Below are 14,509 nucleotides of genomic sequence, written 5' to 3' on the forward strand. Positions count from 1 at the left end.
AAATTTCAAATTTTTAATCATTATCCAAAAAACTGATCTAAGTTACCTTGGACTACGGTACATAGAAAATGGAAGTAAAAATCAATGTTTATATTAACAAAATCTTAAAATTAAGTCCTTAAGCAGGGTGGCCACCAAAAATCCATTTTGAAATTCCCGTTTTTTTCCGGTTTTCCCGGTATAATTTTCAGAATTTTCCCGGTTTTTAATTGAGGTGCCCAAACGCAAAAAAGTGACCCTTCGATCGGTTTTTTAATAGAATATACCAAAAAAATTGTACTTTAAGCTTTTCAACGGTATTTTTAGGAGATTTTTCCGTCCAATAAGGACAAAAATTCGTAGACGATTGGCTTGTATTTTTTTGGCCTAGATTTGCCCCTTTTGTGCATCCTTTTACGCTATTTCTTCTTTTTCTTGGCAATACGTCCTCACTGGGACAGAGCCTGCTTCTCAGCTCAGTGTTTTTATGAGCACTTCCACAGTTATTAACTGAGAGCTATATTTGCCTATGTTGTCATTTTCGCATTCGTATATCGTGTGGCAGGTACGATGATACTCTATATGCCCAGGGAAGTCAAGGCAATTTCCATTACGAAAATATCCTGGACCGACCGGGAATCGAACCCAGACACGTTCAGCATGACTTTGCTTTGTAGCCGCTTACTCTTACCACTCGGCTAAGGAAGGCCTCTATTACCCTATTTAAAGCATTTCAATTTTTAATTATTCTTCTTTTATTTGTTCATAAAATGAAGAGTTCACTAAAGTAAGTAAGTTTGAGGTGAGGATGAAACAAAGCCATTCTAAACTAAAATAATTAAAGAAAATTATGAATCAAATATGTTTGGGTGCTTCAATCTTCTGTAAAAAGTTTTAAAACTCTGAGTCAGATAAGATAGATAAGTTATAAGTAACAGAGCTAACAAAAATCATAAAATATTTTGAAGCATTACCAACCAACTTCAGTGTAGCTACTATTTCTACAGGAAAATAAATCAATCATGTTTAAAAGCTATTTGTCCAAGATAACAGATGGCAATATGATCAACAATATCAGCTTTCTACAACTTATTTTTGATGGTTTGTAGATTTAGAGCTTGAAGATGTTCCTTCAAAACGACTTTCGCGGTGATCATCTCAAATTCCCGGTTTTTCCCGTCTTTTTCCCGATGGATCCAAATTCCCGTCTTTTTCCTGCTTTTCCCGTTTTTCCCGGTTCGGTGGCCACCCTGCTTAACCCTCTAATACCCAAATTTTTGTTTTCGATCTAAATATTATTTTTCGTTAACTAAAATCATTCTAAGCACGGTTTGGGCAATGATTTATTTTTCTTCGCAAATCTATAAATTTTGGTTTTTGATTTTTATTTTTTTTATTTTTTGACATCCCTATCCTTTTCAATTTTTTCTTGAAGCCTCTTCTGGTTACTGATTTTTGACAATAATAAAACATTGAGTTTTTACTATACATTTGAAAATATGAATTTTTTAATTTTTTTCTGGAACATTTTTCATTTTCCGTGTAACTAATGGAAAAACAGATTTGAAATCATTTCAATACCATCAGGCTCTTCTTACCCTGTCCTTTGGTTCAGAAAGGGGTACGGGCGCGTTCTGCCAACTCGGTCGAGGCAGATTTCTTGTGTGAACAAGTTACAACATGGACGTTCTAAAGTGCCAGAATGAAGTGTTGTGCTTGTGGGGAGCACTTGAAGATGGGATGAAAGGTCATTACTTCGCGTTCGTGCTATACTTCTGCTTATCTATAAAGTTATATACAATAACTGACCCTTAGCTTAACTATTTAAATTATAAGTAGCAACTACAATAATCGTTTTGAGCTTACTAACATGTCGTCGCGTTAATTTAATCATAATGATCTTTTATCTACATCCGTCGAACCATTCTGAATGGCCGTTGTGAGAATATCACTAAAAACTTCTCACATGCAATAAAGCTGGATTGTCCTACATTGAAACATTAAGGTTTTTGCTCTTTTGGATTCATTTTTTGTTGTTCGTCATCAGTAGTGTTGAGATGTCCTGAATGCCGCACATGGCGTACAGTGATCATTGACATGGAGTTTCTCGGAAGCTGCATGGGGACTGTTATCATGGGAATCCAAAGAGCAAATTTTGTATGATTTCATTGTAGGTCAATACAGCAATAAAGCATGTAACAATCACTAACATTTCTTTTCTCTTTATCCTTGTTTTCATATCTAACCCGCCATTACAACGAGGAAAAAATCATCCGAGAGGAAAGACATGGCAGCGTATTAGCCGAGAAAAGATAAGTATTATGTTTCTGTAAATATTCTTATTACTGATTGCAAGGTGAATAAGATCAACTAAATTTTTAACTAATAACAAACTTGTTCCACAGAGCTATTTCCAAAAAACCACACAAAATCCCTCCTTTTCCATATCCTTAGGCAAAACACTTCACTACCGCTATATGTATGACTGATTCATGTTCTTTTGGCCTTGCATCATTCATACGTGTATTGGAAGTCAAGAGTAGAAGCAAAACTTAAAGAACCTTCTGGTCAAAGATGTTGCGTTGCCTACTTCCCAAACTCCAAAACTCCCTCGGTGTATTATGGACGGTGTGAGTTTTCAAACTTATGCTGGAGACTTGGCCCCTGACCCCCTTGTACATCAATAAAATAAAAAAAAAAAAAATACCATCAGGCTCTTCTTATGTGATAGGTTGATCGTAGAAAAATATGAAAGGTACGATTCTTTATAATACACGTTAAATGAATCCCAGGCATTTGTAGGTTATATAATATTGGAAATTGTCTTTCAATAAGTGGAAACAAGTACACGAGAATACTGTAGAAACACAAATTAACTTTATTAATCGGAAATAAAACGAGAATAAATTCAGAAACGATGCTCTTACTTCAATGGCGCTTTCACTTATGAATGAGAGTGGGGATGAATGGCGCGCTGGATGCGCTTAACAAGCTTTTCGCCATCACAGTAGGTGATGCTTTCGCGTGTTGCCTGATGTGCGTCACAGTTGACAGCACAGCCTTGTTGGTAAGAGCATCTCGATCGTTGCTCCTTCCAATACTCCTCCTCAACGATCACCACCGGCCAAACCGAGCATACTAGCGAACTTCCGAAGCTTCACCTGCCCAAGTGCCTTGGTGAGTATATCCGCAACCATCTCCTCTGTGGAACAGTAAAGCAGCTCCAAAACTCTTGCTTCACACAGCTCCTTCACGAAGCACTGACGAGTCTCGATGTGCCTCGATCGCTTCGTTGTCCGTTCCGAACTGACGAACTTGATGCAGCTCTGGTTATCTTCCCAGAGTGTCACCGGCTTGAACGTTGGCTCACCGAAATCCTCAAACAAATGCAGAAGCCAAACAGCCTCTTGGCTCGCCTCGCTCAACGCCACGTATTCCGATTCCATCGACGAGAGTGTGACAAAATCTTGCAGACGGCTTGTCCACGAAATCGCTCCTCCGGCATACATGAACACGATACCACTTGTAGACTTGCGAGACTTCAAATCGCCCGCCCAGTCCGCGTCCGAGTATCCAACAAGCTTACCTTCTGAGTCTCCGTATCTTAACTGCCAATCTTTCGTCCCTTTCAGGTAGCGCACCACACGTTTGGCTGCCACCCAATCGGCTTCAGTCGGTGCACATACGCATCGTCCCAAAATCGACACACTAGCAGCAATATCGGGTCTCGCACAGACGGCGATATACAGCAACGCTCCCACTAGACTCCTGTACTGGCCATTCGATTTCAGTGGTGGACTCTCCTCTCTGGTCTTGACGAATCCATCTTCCATCGGGGTTTTCGCGCACTTGGCATCGATCAAACCAAATCTCCCAGCAACGCGGTCTATGTAGTTCTCCAGCGAAATACCGTACTTATCACCTTCTTTCCGGATTTCCATTCCCAGGAAATAGTTGGCATCTCCCAGGTTGGCCATCTCGAACTCCTTGCTCAGGGCAGCATAGATCTTTTCGATCTCCTCCTCGCTTTCGCAGCCCAGCAAAATATCGTCGACGTAGACAAGCAAATACAATCGCTTTCCGTTGACCACTTTCGTGTAAAAACACGGATCAGCTCGGCTCTGTTTGAACTTCAAACTTTGGAGGAAGGCGTGAAGACGATGATTCCAACAACGAGCAGATTGTTTCAACCCGTAAATGCTTTTCACCAGCTTACACACCTGCTGCTCCTTGCCTTCAATCACGAAGCCACTTGGTTGCCGCATATAGAGCTCCTCTTCCAGCTTTCCGTACAAATATGCGGTCTTCACATCGAAATGCTTCAGCACCAGGTTCCGTTTCGAAGCGATGGCCAGAAGTGTACGCAAAGTTGTTTGCTTTACAACCGGTGCGAACACTTCATCATAGTCTTGCCCATACTTCTGATTGAATCCTTGGGCGACCAGACGTGCCTTGTACTTCACAGCTTCCCCAGCAGCGTTTCGCTTGATTTTGTACACCCACTTGCAGCCTACTGGTTTTCGCCCAGCAGGCGGGTCTACCAGCTCCCACGTTCCGTTCTCCTCGTGAGATCGCAGCTCTTCAACCATTGCTTTTCTCCACTCAGCACTCTTTTCACAGCTCAAAGCCTCCTGTAGCGTTCTCGGCTCCATCTCCTCCTCTGGGGGAAGAGTGCCTGCCACGAAAATTTCCTCAATGAGCCGCCGTGGAGGTACACCTTTTGTTGACCTTCGAGACCTTCTTGCGATTTCTTCCATCGGAAAACCATGGAACGAACTTGCACTTGATGCCACTGAATAGTCCGAAATGTCCAACTCTTCCACGTTTTCTTCTTCTTCTTCATCGCTACTTTCTTCTGCTTCAGGTACTGGATCGATTTCTTCAATCTTATTCCCCAACGATATAACGACTTCTTCTTTCTCCTTTTCAGGAACTACCGATGCTTCGTTTTCTTCCCCAGGAAACTCCTCCTGACGCCCGCGGGGCACCTCTTCTTCACGCACTTCAACGAACTTCGCATCGCGGCTTATCAAAATCGTATCGTTCTCAGGGTTCAGGAAACGATATGCTTTCCTTCCTTCCGCGTACCCGACGAAGACCAACTTCACTGCCTTCGAATCTAATTTTCTCCGTTTCTCCTTCGGCACATGAACGTACGCCTTCGAACCGAAAATACGAATATGGACATACGACGGTTTCTTACCGTGCCATAGCTCATACGGTGTCTTTTCCTTACCCGACGACGGAAGACGATTTTGCAAATAGTTCGCCGTGTTCAACGCTTCACCCCAATACTTTTTGCTCAAACCGGACTCAAGAAGCAAACACCGAACCATTTCAACTTCGTACCGATTCTTCCTCTCCGCTTTACCGTTTTGTTGCGGAGAATACGGTGCCGTTTGTTGCAAGACGATACCATTTTCAGCCAAGAAACGCTTGAACGCCGTGCTCGAATATTCTCCTCCTCCATCCGTACGAATGATTCGAGGATACCGGCCGAACTGGTTCTTCACCAAACTACAATACTCGCGCACTTTTTGTTCAACTTCCGACTTCGCCTTCAGCAGGTATACCACCGTGTAACCACTGAAATCGTCCACTAGAGTCACATAGAACCGATTGCCGCTGGGTGTGGCAACTTCCATCGGTCCACCAACGTCCGAATGCACTAAATTTCCAACCGCTGACGAATTACTTTCGGATCGCTTCGGAAACGAAATCCGACTCATCTTCCCTTTCAAACAAACTCCACACACGCAATTTACATTACATTTCTGTAATTTCAGACCGAACCCCAAATCGTGTCGCACTATTTTCGCTATTGCTTCCGGATCGCGATGACCCAGCCGACGATGCCACAGATGCTCACACGATTCTGGATGGTTCTCAGTCGTTGCCAGTGCTTGCTCAGGGAACTGCTTCAAACGATATAACCCCCCGCTTCGCTCGCCTACCAGCATCACTTCCTTGTCACGTAGGACTCGACAGCCGGATTTCTCGAATACAACGCTGTATCCAAGATCACAAATCTTACCTACGGACAGCAGATTACCAGCGAGGGACGGCACGTGGTACACATCGTTGAGCGTAACGTTCATCTGGATTCCACTTCCCGTTAACGATGCCACTTTTCCGGTTCCGGAACCACCGGACTTGATGCGGGTACCATCGGCCAAGCATATTTCCACGCTTTTACTGCGATCCACATCACTCAGCAGCTTCACGTCACTCGTCATATGCGACGTCGCTCCGGAATCCAAATACCACTTTCCGGGGGCACACGGACTCGCTGCTACCAGACACATTTCCATCACACCGCTCGAAACTTCCACGGCCATGTTCACTTTCCCAGTATCTTTCTTCACTTTGTCCGACTTTTCTTTCAACTTCGGACAATCTCGCCGGAAGTGTCCTGGTTGGTGGCAATGATGGCACACAATACTTTTCTTTTCGAACTTGTTTTTGCCACTCATCGTCTTCAGAGCTTTTTCACTGCTCTCCACACCACCCCCACACGCTTGTCGGCGACGCCACTCTTCGCGCAATTTGCTTTTCACAAAGTCCACAGTCACTTCCGCCTCCGGTCGGCTCTCAATCACATTGATTAGGCTACCATACGACATCGGGAGGCTCGAAAGAATTAACGCCATGAACACTCTGTCCTTTAATCCCTCTCCCATCACTTCGAGCTTGTTGTGCAATGCCGTCATGCCATTCAGATGCTCCAGCAGGTTGTCTTCTTCTGCTAACCGCATCGAGCACAACATCCGCAACACGTGCAAAGTCGAAGAAAGAGACGACTCCTCATGAATTTTCTTCAATGAGTCCCACATCTCCTTCGCAGTCGTCTTCCTGATGATGTGGACCAGTTGCGTGTCTTCCACAGCCAAACCGATCATGGCACGAGCTTTTCCATCCTTCAGGATCCAGTCGGCCGACGGCTCGTCGGGCTTGTCTTCCACCACAACCGCGAATAGCTCTTCTTTCACCAGGAAAAGTTCCATCTTGAACTTCCACACCGCGAAATTATTGTCATTCAACTTTTCGAACGATACCTTCACGTCCGCCATGTTGTTTCACACACACACGCGACGCATCTACCGAACCGAAAAATATCTTCGAAATTGAAGCACAACTTTACCGGAAATACCGTTCTACAGTTCTCAGTATACTGCCGGGACCATAACCTATTGGAAATGTATTTCAAATAAGTGGAAACAAGTACACGAGAATACTGTAGAAACACAAATTAACTTTATTAATCGGAAATAAAACGAGAATAAATTCAGAAACGATGCTCTTACTTCAATGGCGCTTTCACTTATGAATGAGAGTGGGGATGAATGGCGCGCTGGATGCGCTTAACAAGCTTTTCGCCATCACAGTAGGTGATGCTTTCGCGTGTTGCCTGATGTGCGTCACAGTTGACAGCACAGCCTTGTTGGTAAGAGCATCTCGATCGTTGCTCCTTCCAATATATAAGAATGCAATTTTTCAAACAATTTTCAATAATACAAAAAAAGTTTCAAAAATCATAAAAAACTTTTCTTATATGCGTGTTATGAGTCAAGGTTTAAGCCAAAAATAAAATCATTTTAATTTCCGCGCTACGAAAAAATACACAAAATTCCAAAGTGTACCCCGTCTAAAGGCGGGGTTGGGTATTAGAGGGTTAAGTTAAAATAAAACCAGTCGATTTTTTTCTCGATTTTGTCAACCCTAAATACAGCATGGGGCTGACAAAATCGGGACATTACTGTCTACGTACACACTTTGAAGCCAAACAACTGAAATACTATTTTAATTCCGCAGCCCTCCTTGGCATTGCCTCCGAGTCGCAGGTCGCCTCCAAACGATATACGTCCAATTGCTGGAGTCTACCCAGCCATGAATATGGTGATGCCAGGTAAGAGACTACCATCCAAAACATGCTCTTTGTAGAACAACTTCTTTATCTCCTGCATATTTCTTTCACACAGCATCACGACAGTTCACACCACGACCTCAGCATAGCGGCGGATACAAGGGCAACAAGGCGCCAAGATAAAAAGCTTGCTAATATTCCGTAACTCATCAAATATGGATAATGAAAATCTAAGCAACAAGTATAGAATACGAATACTAAAACAGAAAAAAATCGCACTATTTAAGGAACGCTAATCACAATGGATGGATTAGAATCACTTATAGAACACAACCATAGACAAAGACGAAAACACACGCGTATCTGTGGCCAAGACCATTTCCCGTCCGACAACACGTCACCAAAGCGGATGGAGAACGATAAGTCGTTTTTTAAAATCGGAAAGCCCTAAGAAATGGTCGCCGCGGTAAGAAGAAGAGGAAGGAGGGTCTAGCGAGAACAAAAACGATCGCCCGTGAAGAGAAAATGCCATTTATTTTATTACCGATAAAAATTATTAATATATACATATATATGATTATGATTACCACATTACATAACAGTGAAAGCAACACTAGAGAAAAAATAATAAAAATATGATACCAGTTAATAACTGATAGAAACCTAAAACTTAAAGCAACAAAAAAAAATCAGAGTGAATAAAATGACAAAACAAAACATAAAAACGTAAGTAAACGCTCTACCAGTGATTCAATCAACGCTATGCGAATTATTTCTAAAATAATTTTTAAACGCGGGATGAAGACGAAAAGAAGACAACGCGAAAAGCAAAATAGCACAAAAACTCCTGAAACAGTGATCAACAAACAAAAAAACAGAAAGTAAGTAAAAGCAAGAAGCGAGGATTGTTGAATAGGTGGATAAGATGTGTTCAGAAAAGAGCGGAGAAAGCGCTGGAAGTAAAACTGCCGCCCACACTACTCTTTTTAAAATTATCAAACTGCTCGCAGAAACTGTTGAGCGCCCAGGACTGCGACATCCTAGTTTGCCAACATGCCGAAACGGTCACGAAGAAACGGAATGAGCCAAGCCAGAATCAGTAGCTAGTGAATCGCACACACACACTCACAGAGGCGGAACTTGTATCGTAAACTATCAAACTAATTACAAAATATTACTTATATAAAATACCATTTCATTAGAGCATGACACAGAACCCAAAATCAAGCCGTTTACAGAAAAATGTATATGAAAATTTATTTATATAACAAATGCAAGCAAGAGTGCGACGCATAAATATAACAGAACATAGTAGCGAAAAACTAACGATTATTTATCCATAAAACCAACTGAAATGTGCTGAAACAAAAAAAAACAACATCGTAGTGTAGTAGAGAAGACAGAAAAGCGAAACCATGAGAAAATATACGTTAAATTGTTAAAACAACTCGGCGGCGGCGCATCTTATAGTGAGGGATACGGATGATATTTCAAGCATTTTAAAAGAACGCATAGAACTACATACCAAGCGGCTAAGACAAACGAATTAATCCACACATTTCTTCCTTTTTATCGGTGATATTTGCCTAGTGGTGAGCAAAAAAAAATACTAGAGTAAAACAAATAAGGACACTATTGAGAGCGAGACGGGCGGGTAAGTGGGAAGTCGAAAAATTTGAACTAGTTGAACGTTATGTTTCGTGCGTTGTAGATTGATGAAATGATAAAAGCTGGCGCTACCAAAGCAATGCTGTGTTGCTTGGAACACATTGTAGCAAGCAATTACGATCATGCTCATAAACGTCGTTAACTGTGGTAAGTAACTATTGCGATTGGGGGGTGGGGGTGGTTGTCGCAAAAATTCTAATGTCGTTCGCCAATAAGTTGCAGTTCAAGTTAATATTGCTAATTTTTCGCTATTGTTCAAAGGCGGTGGGTGAGAAGTGGTTGCTGAGTTTTTGGTTCTTCTTTAAAAGAATATTAAGTTATTATTACATCTCGATGGTTTTTTTTTTAAATCGACTTAAGTAACATGCATATGATTCAAGAGAAAATTAATTAAGAAGAATCACAACCTGTCTTCTGAATTGTTTAAAAATTAATACCCTTTTAAACAATTTTACGCCGTGTACTTTGCTTAAATCTTACACGCGTCCAGCTCGTGTTCAAAAACTGGCTTGTTCAACTCTTATTCAGCAGAAATGTACCCAACAAACATTTCTATATTTCCTACAAAAATTTTATGACGCCATTTTATTCAAACTTACGACGTTTTTGTACCAGTATAAAATCGACTCAAGCAGTGTTTTGATTAGATTACGTCGCTTTATCTCTCCATATAATGTAGCGTCGAAAGTAGTGGTTAGGTTTCGAAAGCTGAAAATCGAACTTAAGTCGTTTTGTAAATCCGGAAATAAAATGTTCCAAAAGTGAAAACCGAGTACGTTCATAGTGAAATGTGTAGAATTTTACCTGCGGAACACGATGAATCAATAATATAAGTTCGTTTACTATTCGGAGATACGGCTGTTTTAATAATTTATCGAGATTTATCTTTATTAAGGTGGATTTTCGCCATTGGCGAATTCGCTACACAAAAAAGATTACGCTTTTTACTTTGTTGTTTTTGCTTTCTGCGTTTGGAAACATGTATTTGTTTGTATCCGCGAATCCTAATGATTTTTCCATCGGGTCTCCTACAGCCTTGCGAAAATCTCAAATTCGCATATATCATGCTTGAGAAGTTTTAAGCTTGAGTTTTAGCCTGCGCAACTCAACTGTTTAGCCAAAAGATCATGGCATTGTATTTCGGCAGATTTCCTATTGGTTTCAAGATTCAATCATTTTTGACGACATGAGTGGCGAACAAGGGATTTCGCATCAAAATCTCATGCGTGAGTTTTGCTAAGCAGATCTCAAATGAGTTTGCTCTCGCGGGATAACTCAATGATTGAGATATGAGTGTGAGTCTACCAACACTGGTCTCCCAAATGGCGCTGTATTCATTTCAGAGCTATTTGGCTTATAAGCGGTTCATAAAGCTCATGGTGCATGTGTAGCATCATAACTTCTCGACGAATTCTACATACAGTATTGGACAAAACATTTGCAACTTTTTCGATTTTCCATACAAAATGACCAACTTTGGTAAGCTATATCTCAGTTATTTATAGACCGATTTGAATGAAATTTTGACAGAACATCAGACATAACTTGAATTTTAACATATATTTTTGAGTAATTTTTCCAATCACAAGTTCAAAAGCAGTAACGGTTTGACTAAAGTCAATTTTTTGACGATTTTTTATAAATGACATAACTAAACATATTGAAGGAATAGCTTCATGGTATCTTCAGCAAAGTTGTAGTTTTTAACGAGGTGAACAAGTTTGCTCAAGACAGTTTTTGTGTAGGGCTATCACATTTTTAGATAAATAGTTTTGAATTTTTCGTCGAAAATTACACTTTAGATAAACCGTTATAATTTATAAACCCGTGATTGGAAAAATCACTCAAAAATATATGTTAAAATTCAAGTTACATCTGATGTTCTGTGAAAATTTCATTCAAATCGGACGATAAATAACTGAGATCTAGCTTACCAAAGTTGGTCATTTTGTATGGAAAATCGAAAAAGTTGCAAATGTTTTGTCCAATACTGTATATTAATTCAGTTCGATATTGTAACTCAGGTATTGGAATGAGATCATAAGTCTTATTTGTTAATCCAAAAGTTAAACTATCGATAAACAATCAAAACTTGTTTAACTTTTTCGGTAAATTTAGATTTCCAACAACTTTAGTTCAAGCTAATTTTGTTTAGAGAATTTTCCTTCATCCAAAACATTGAAAGAAGTCATGGGCAGGAAGGGGTTAAATCTAACTAATTTAATCATATGGGTAAACGTGGTTTACGGCTTAAATGAAGGTGAAGAAATAGGCCCCAACGTGGTTTACGGTTTCCTTAAGCGAAGGTGAAGAAATCGGCCCTTAGCATCTATCTCCGATAGGATCAGCACATCCATTTCAAAAGGGCGTAATCACATTTTGTAACCCACAGCTTCTCATGTCGCTTATATGCAGAGCATTTGTTTTCGTAGCTGTGTACAAAAACCATTGGAACTGTTAGAAAGGGAAGCGGGCCATTTAGCATAAGGTTATTTAATATAATGGTCATTAGGCATACTTTTTTTTGTTTATTAAGGTGAAGAATCTTCCAACGAGCGAATCCCCGCTGTAGTCTCAAACTAGAGAATCATAACTACTACCTCGGTATAAACTATACTGGAGACGTCAAAATTGAATTCCAATTGATTGCCATTTCCTTGTTATTTGGTGGCATATTTCAGCGAAACATTTCAACTAAATCGCCATACAAAAACCGAGTGTTCGGAATATGAGTCTGTTCGGAATTTGAAACAAAACGGTATGTGACGGTACCGCGTCCCACAGGAGAGGCGTGCTGACTATTCAGAATTATAACCTTTTTTTTTCAAAAGATGGCTGTTCTTGATGAAAAATGTTATGCTAAATGTCCTTTATGCCGCTTTATGCTAAACGACCCAGACCCGTTAAAAAGAGGAAATCTTCCTTTTTTCAATAGTCATACTACCCTTATTTGCATAATTTATTCGGAAGGTGTTTGACAGTTTTTCTTCGGAAATGACAGCTCCGTGTATGTACCGCTTTTCGGCAGATGTAAACAAATGCATATGTCTCATGAAAAGTCCTATACATATGGGGCAGTTATGCGAATAAGAACTGTATCAGGGTTGGTAGCGACTGAGTGTTTTGAAATCAGCAATTTTAGAGACCTCATGTCAGAAAAAGAGACGAAAAAGAGCCAGACAAAAACCAAAAAGAGACCAAACAGGAACCAAGAGGTTTTCCGTATATCCGACCGGACATTTCTATAACCATGTTTCTAACAGTTTTTGGGAATTCCTCGTCTCATTACCAGAAGAATTACTGCTCGTACTAAAGTTCCTCTAGTCGCATAACTGTTTTTCTATTGGATTTCCTATATACATTTTTTTAAAGACACCGACACGTTAATGTTTCCAGTGGATGAAGGAAGCACCACACTGGAAAACGGACTATCATGCAACGCCCAGTGGCGCAACTGAAATATGTTTTCAAGAGGCCAAATAATCCACTCAGACATTCCTACAATGATATTTCTAACAGTTTTTAAGAATTCCTTGTAACATTACTCAAAAATTACCTACAAGAATTCAATCTTTTTTTCCAAGGATTATCTCAGAAATTCCAAAGAATGCATCAGGATTACCTTCAGCAAATTCTCCAATGATTATATCTGAAGAATCTTAGTTTTCTATGAATTCATCCAATGATTATTGTATTGATTTTTCTAGGATTTCCTCCAAAATTTTACTATTTTCAAGAGTTAAATTATTAAATTTCTTCAAATTACTTACAAATTGCAGGAATGCCTGCACGAATTTCTTATAAATCCTTACACATTATCGCTCAAAATTTCTTTAAGATTTCAACCATTCAACTAATGGCTAATTCGTCTCCGAAAATTCCAGGAATGTTTCCAGCGAATTGTCAAAAAAAATCGAAAACAACCTTGTGGATACATTTGAACAAATCCGGAAAAACGTTTCAAAGGAAATCTTTAACCAATCTATGAAACTTCTGTTAAACTTCCTGATTAACCCCTCTACCGACAGCTACGATTTTTTCCGCAAAAAATATTCAAACAGCGATAACCTTTTTGGTTTTCAACATTTTTGCACAAAAAAAATCACAAGCTCTCTAAAAACTTTTCTATTTCAAGAATCTGTGCCGATATGATGGTCATCTGGATCCAAAAATATTCAGAAATTCCTTGGGGGACCGACGTTTTGCCATAATTCATGTAAATATCTCAGCCTACAGAATTTTCCACATCGGCCATTCGCTGTTCAAAATTGGTGCAATAGTTTTGGAGTAATGAACATGTTTGTTTCTGGTACCAATATGGCCGTATAAAGATCCTAAAAACATTCAAAAAACATAATTTTGTAATTTTAGGATTTCTCGAAGAGAACTCAACCGATTTGTTTCAAAGAAGCTCCTTAGGCCATAACATTATACGGCCCACATTTTAGTTTTTTTTTTTTATAAATTGCATAAAAACAAAATGGCAGTCAAAGAAATTTTATATGCGGAACGTCGGTCCCCCAAGGAACATCTGAATATCTTCAAAACCATATGACCAAATGATCAATGTTGATACAGATTCTGAAACTAGAAAAGTTTTTCGAGGGCGTGTGAAAAAACGGTGCAAAAGTATTGAACAACAAAAAACTTATCGCTGTTTTAATATTCCTTGTAGTAAAAAATAAAGCTTCTGGTAGAAGGGTTAATGCAGTAGTTAAGCTCCACAAAATTAGACGAATTGCTAAGATACTTATTGGGAACATAATCAATTGAATTCTTAGATAATATCATGCAGGATTTTCTGAAGGAATTTCTTGAAAAACATCGAACATTCCTGAAAAACAATGTGTATAAGGGGTCTATTTTGTAAATCGAGCAAATTCATGTGACTCGTCTGTAATCACTGTCGATCAAAGTAAGCAGGCATCCCGACTAAGGGTACATAACAAAATTATATCAGCATATGTTATTATGTTATAAGTTTTTTTCGAACATAGG

The 14,509-nt window shown here is 39.7% G+C and overlaps 1 protein-coding gene and 1 long non-coding RNA gene across 15 annotated transcripts in view; both read left to right on the plus strand.

Moving 5' to 3' along the window:
* The window catches only part of LOC5571599 (protein encore), a 267,851-nt gene extending 258,401 nt beyond the window's left edge, over positions 1 to 9,450 (plus strand). For all 14 annotated transcript variants that reach the window (XM_021841628.1, XM_021841627.1, XM_021841617.1 and 11 more), the window contains 2 exons: positions 7,792 to 7,885; positions 7,959 to 9,450. In XM_021841628.1, coding sequence (XP_021697320.1) covers positions 7,792 to 7,885; positions 7,959 to 8,026 — 162 coding nt within the window. In that variant the 3' untranslated portion in view covers positions 8,027 to 9,450. The remainder of the gene's footprint in view (positions 1 to 7,791; positions 7,886 to 7,958) is intronic.
* Positions 9,451 to 10,351: 901 nt separating this feature from the next.
* On the plus strand, positions 10,352 to 11,969 carry LOC110675808. Its single transcript, XR_002499815.1, has 2 exons — positions 10,352 to 10,890; positions 11,536 to 11,969. It is a non-coding gene; the product is annotated as an uncharacterized LOC110675808 (long non-coding RNA).
* The last annotated feature ends 2,540 nt before the right edge of the window (positions 11,970 to 14,509 follow it).

Source organism: Aedes aegypti, chromosome 2, assembly GCF_002204515.2.
Source record: "Aedes aegypti strain LVP_AGWG chromosome 2, AaegL5.0 Primary Assembly, whole genome shotgun sequence".
NCBI lineage: Eukaryota > Metazoa > Arthropoda > Insecta > Diptera > Culicidae > Aedes > Aedes aegypti.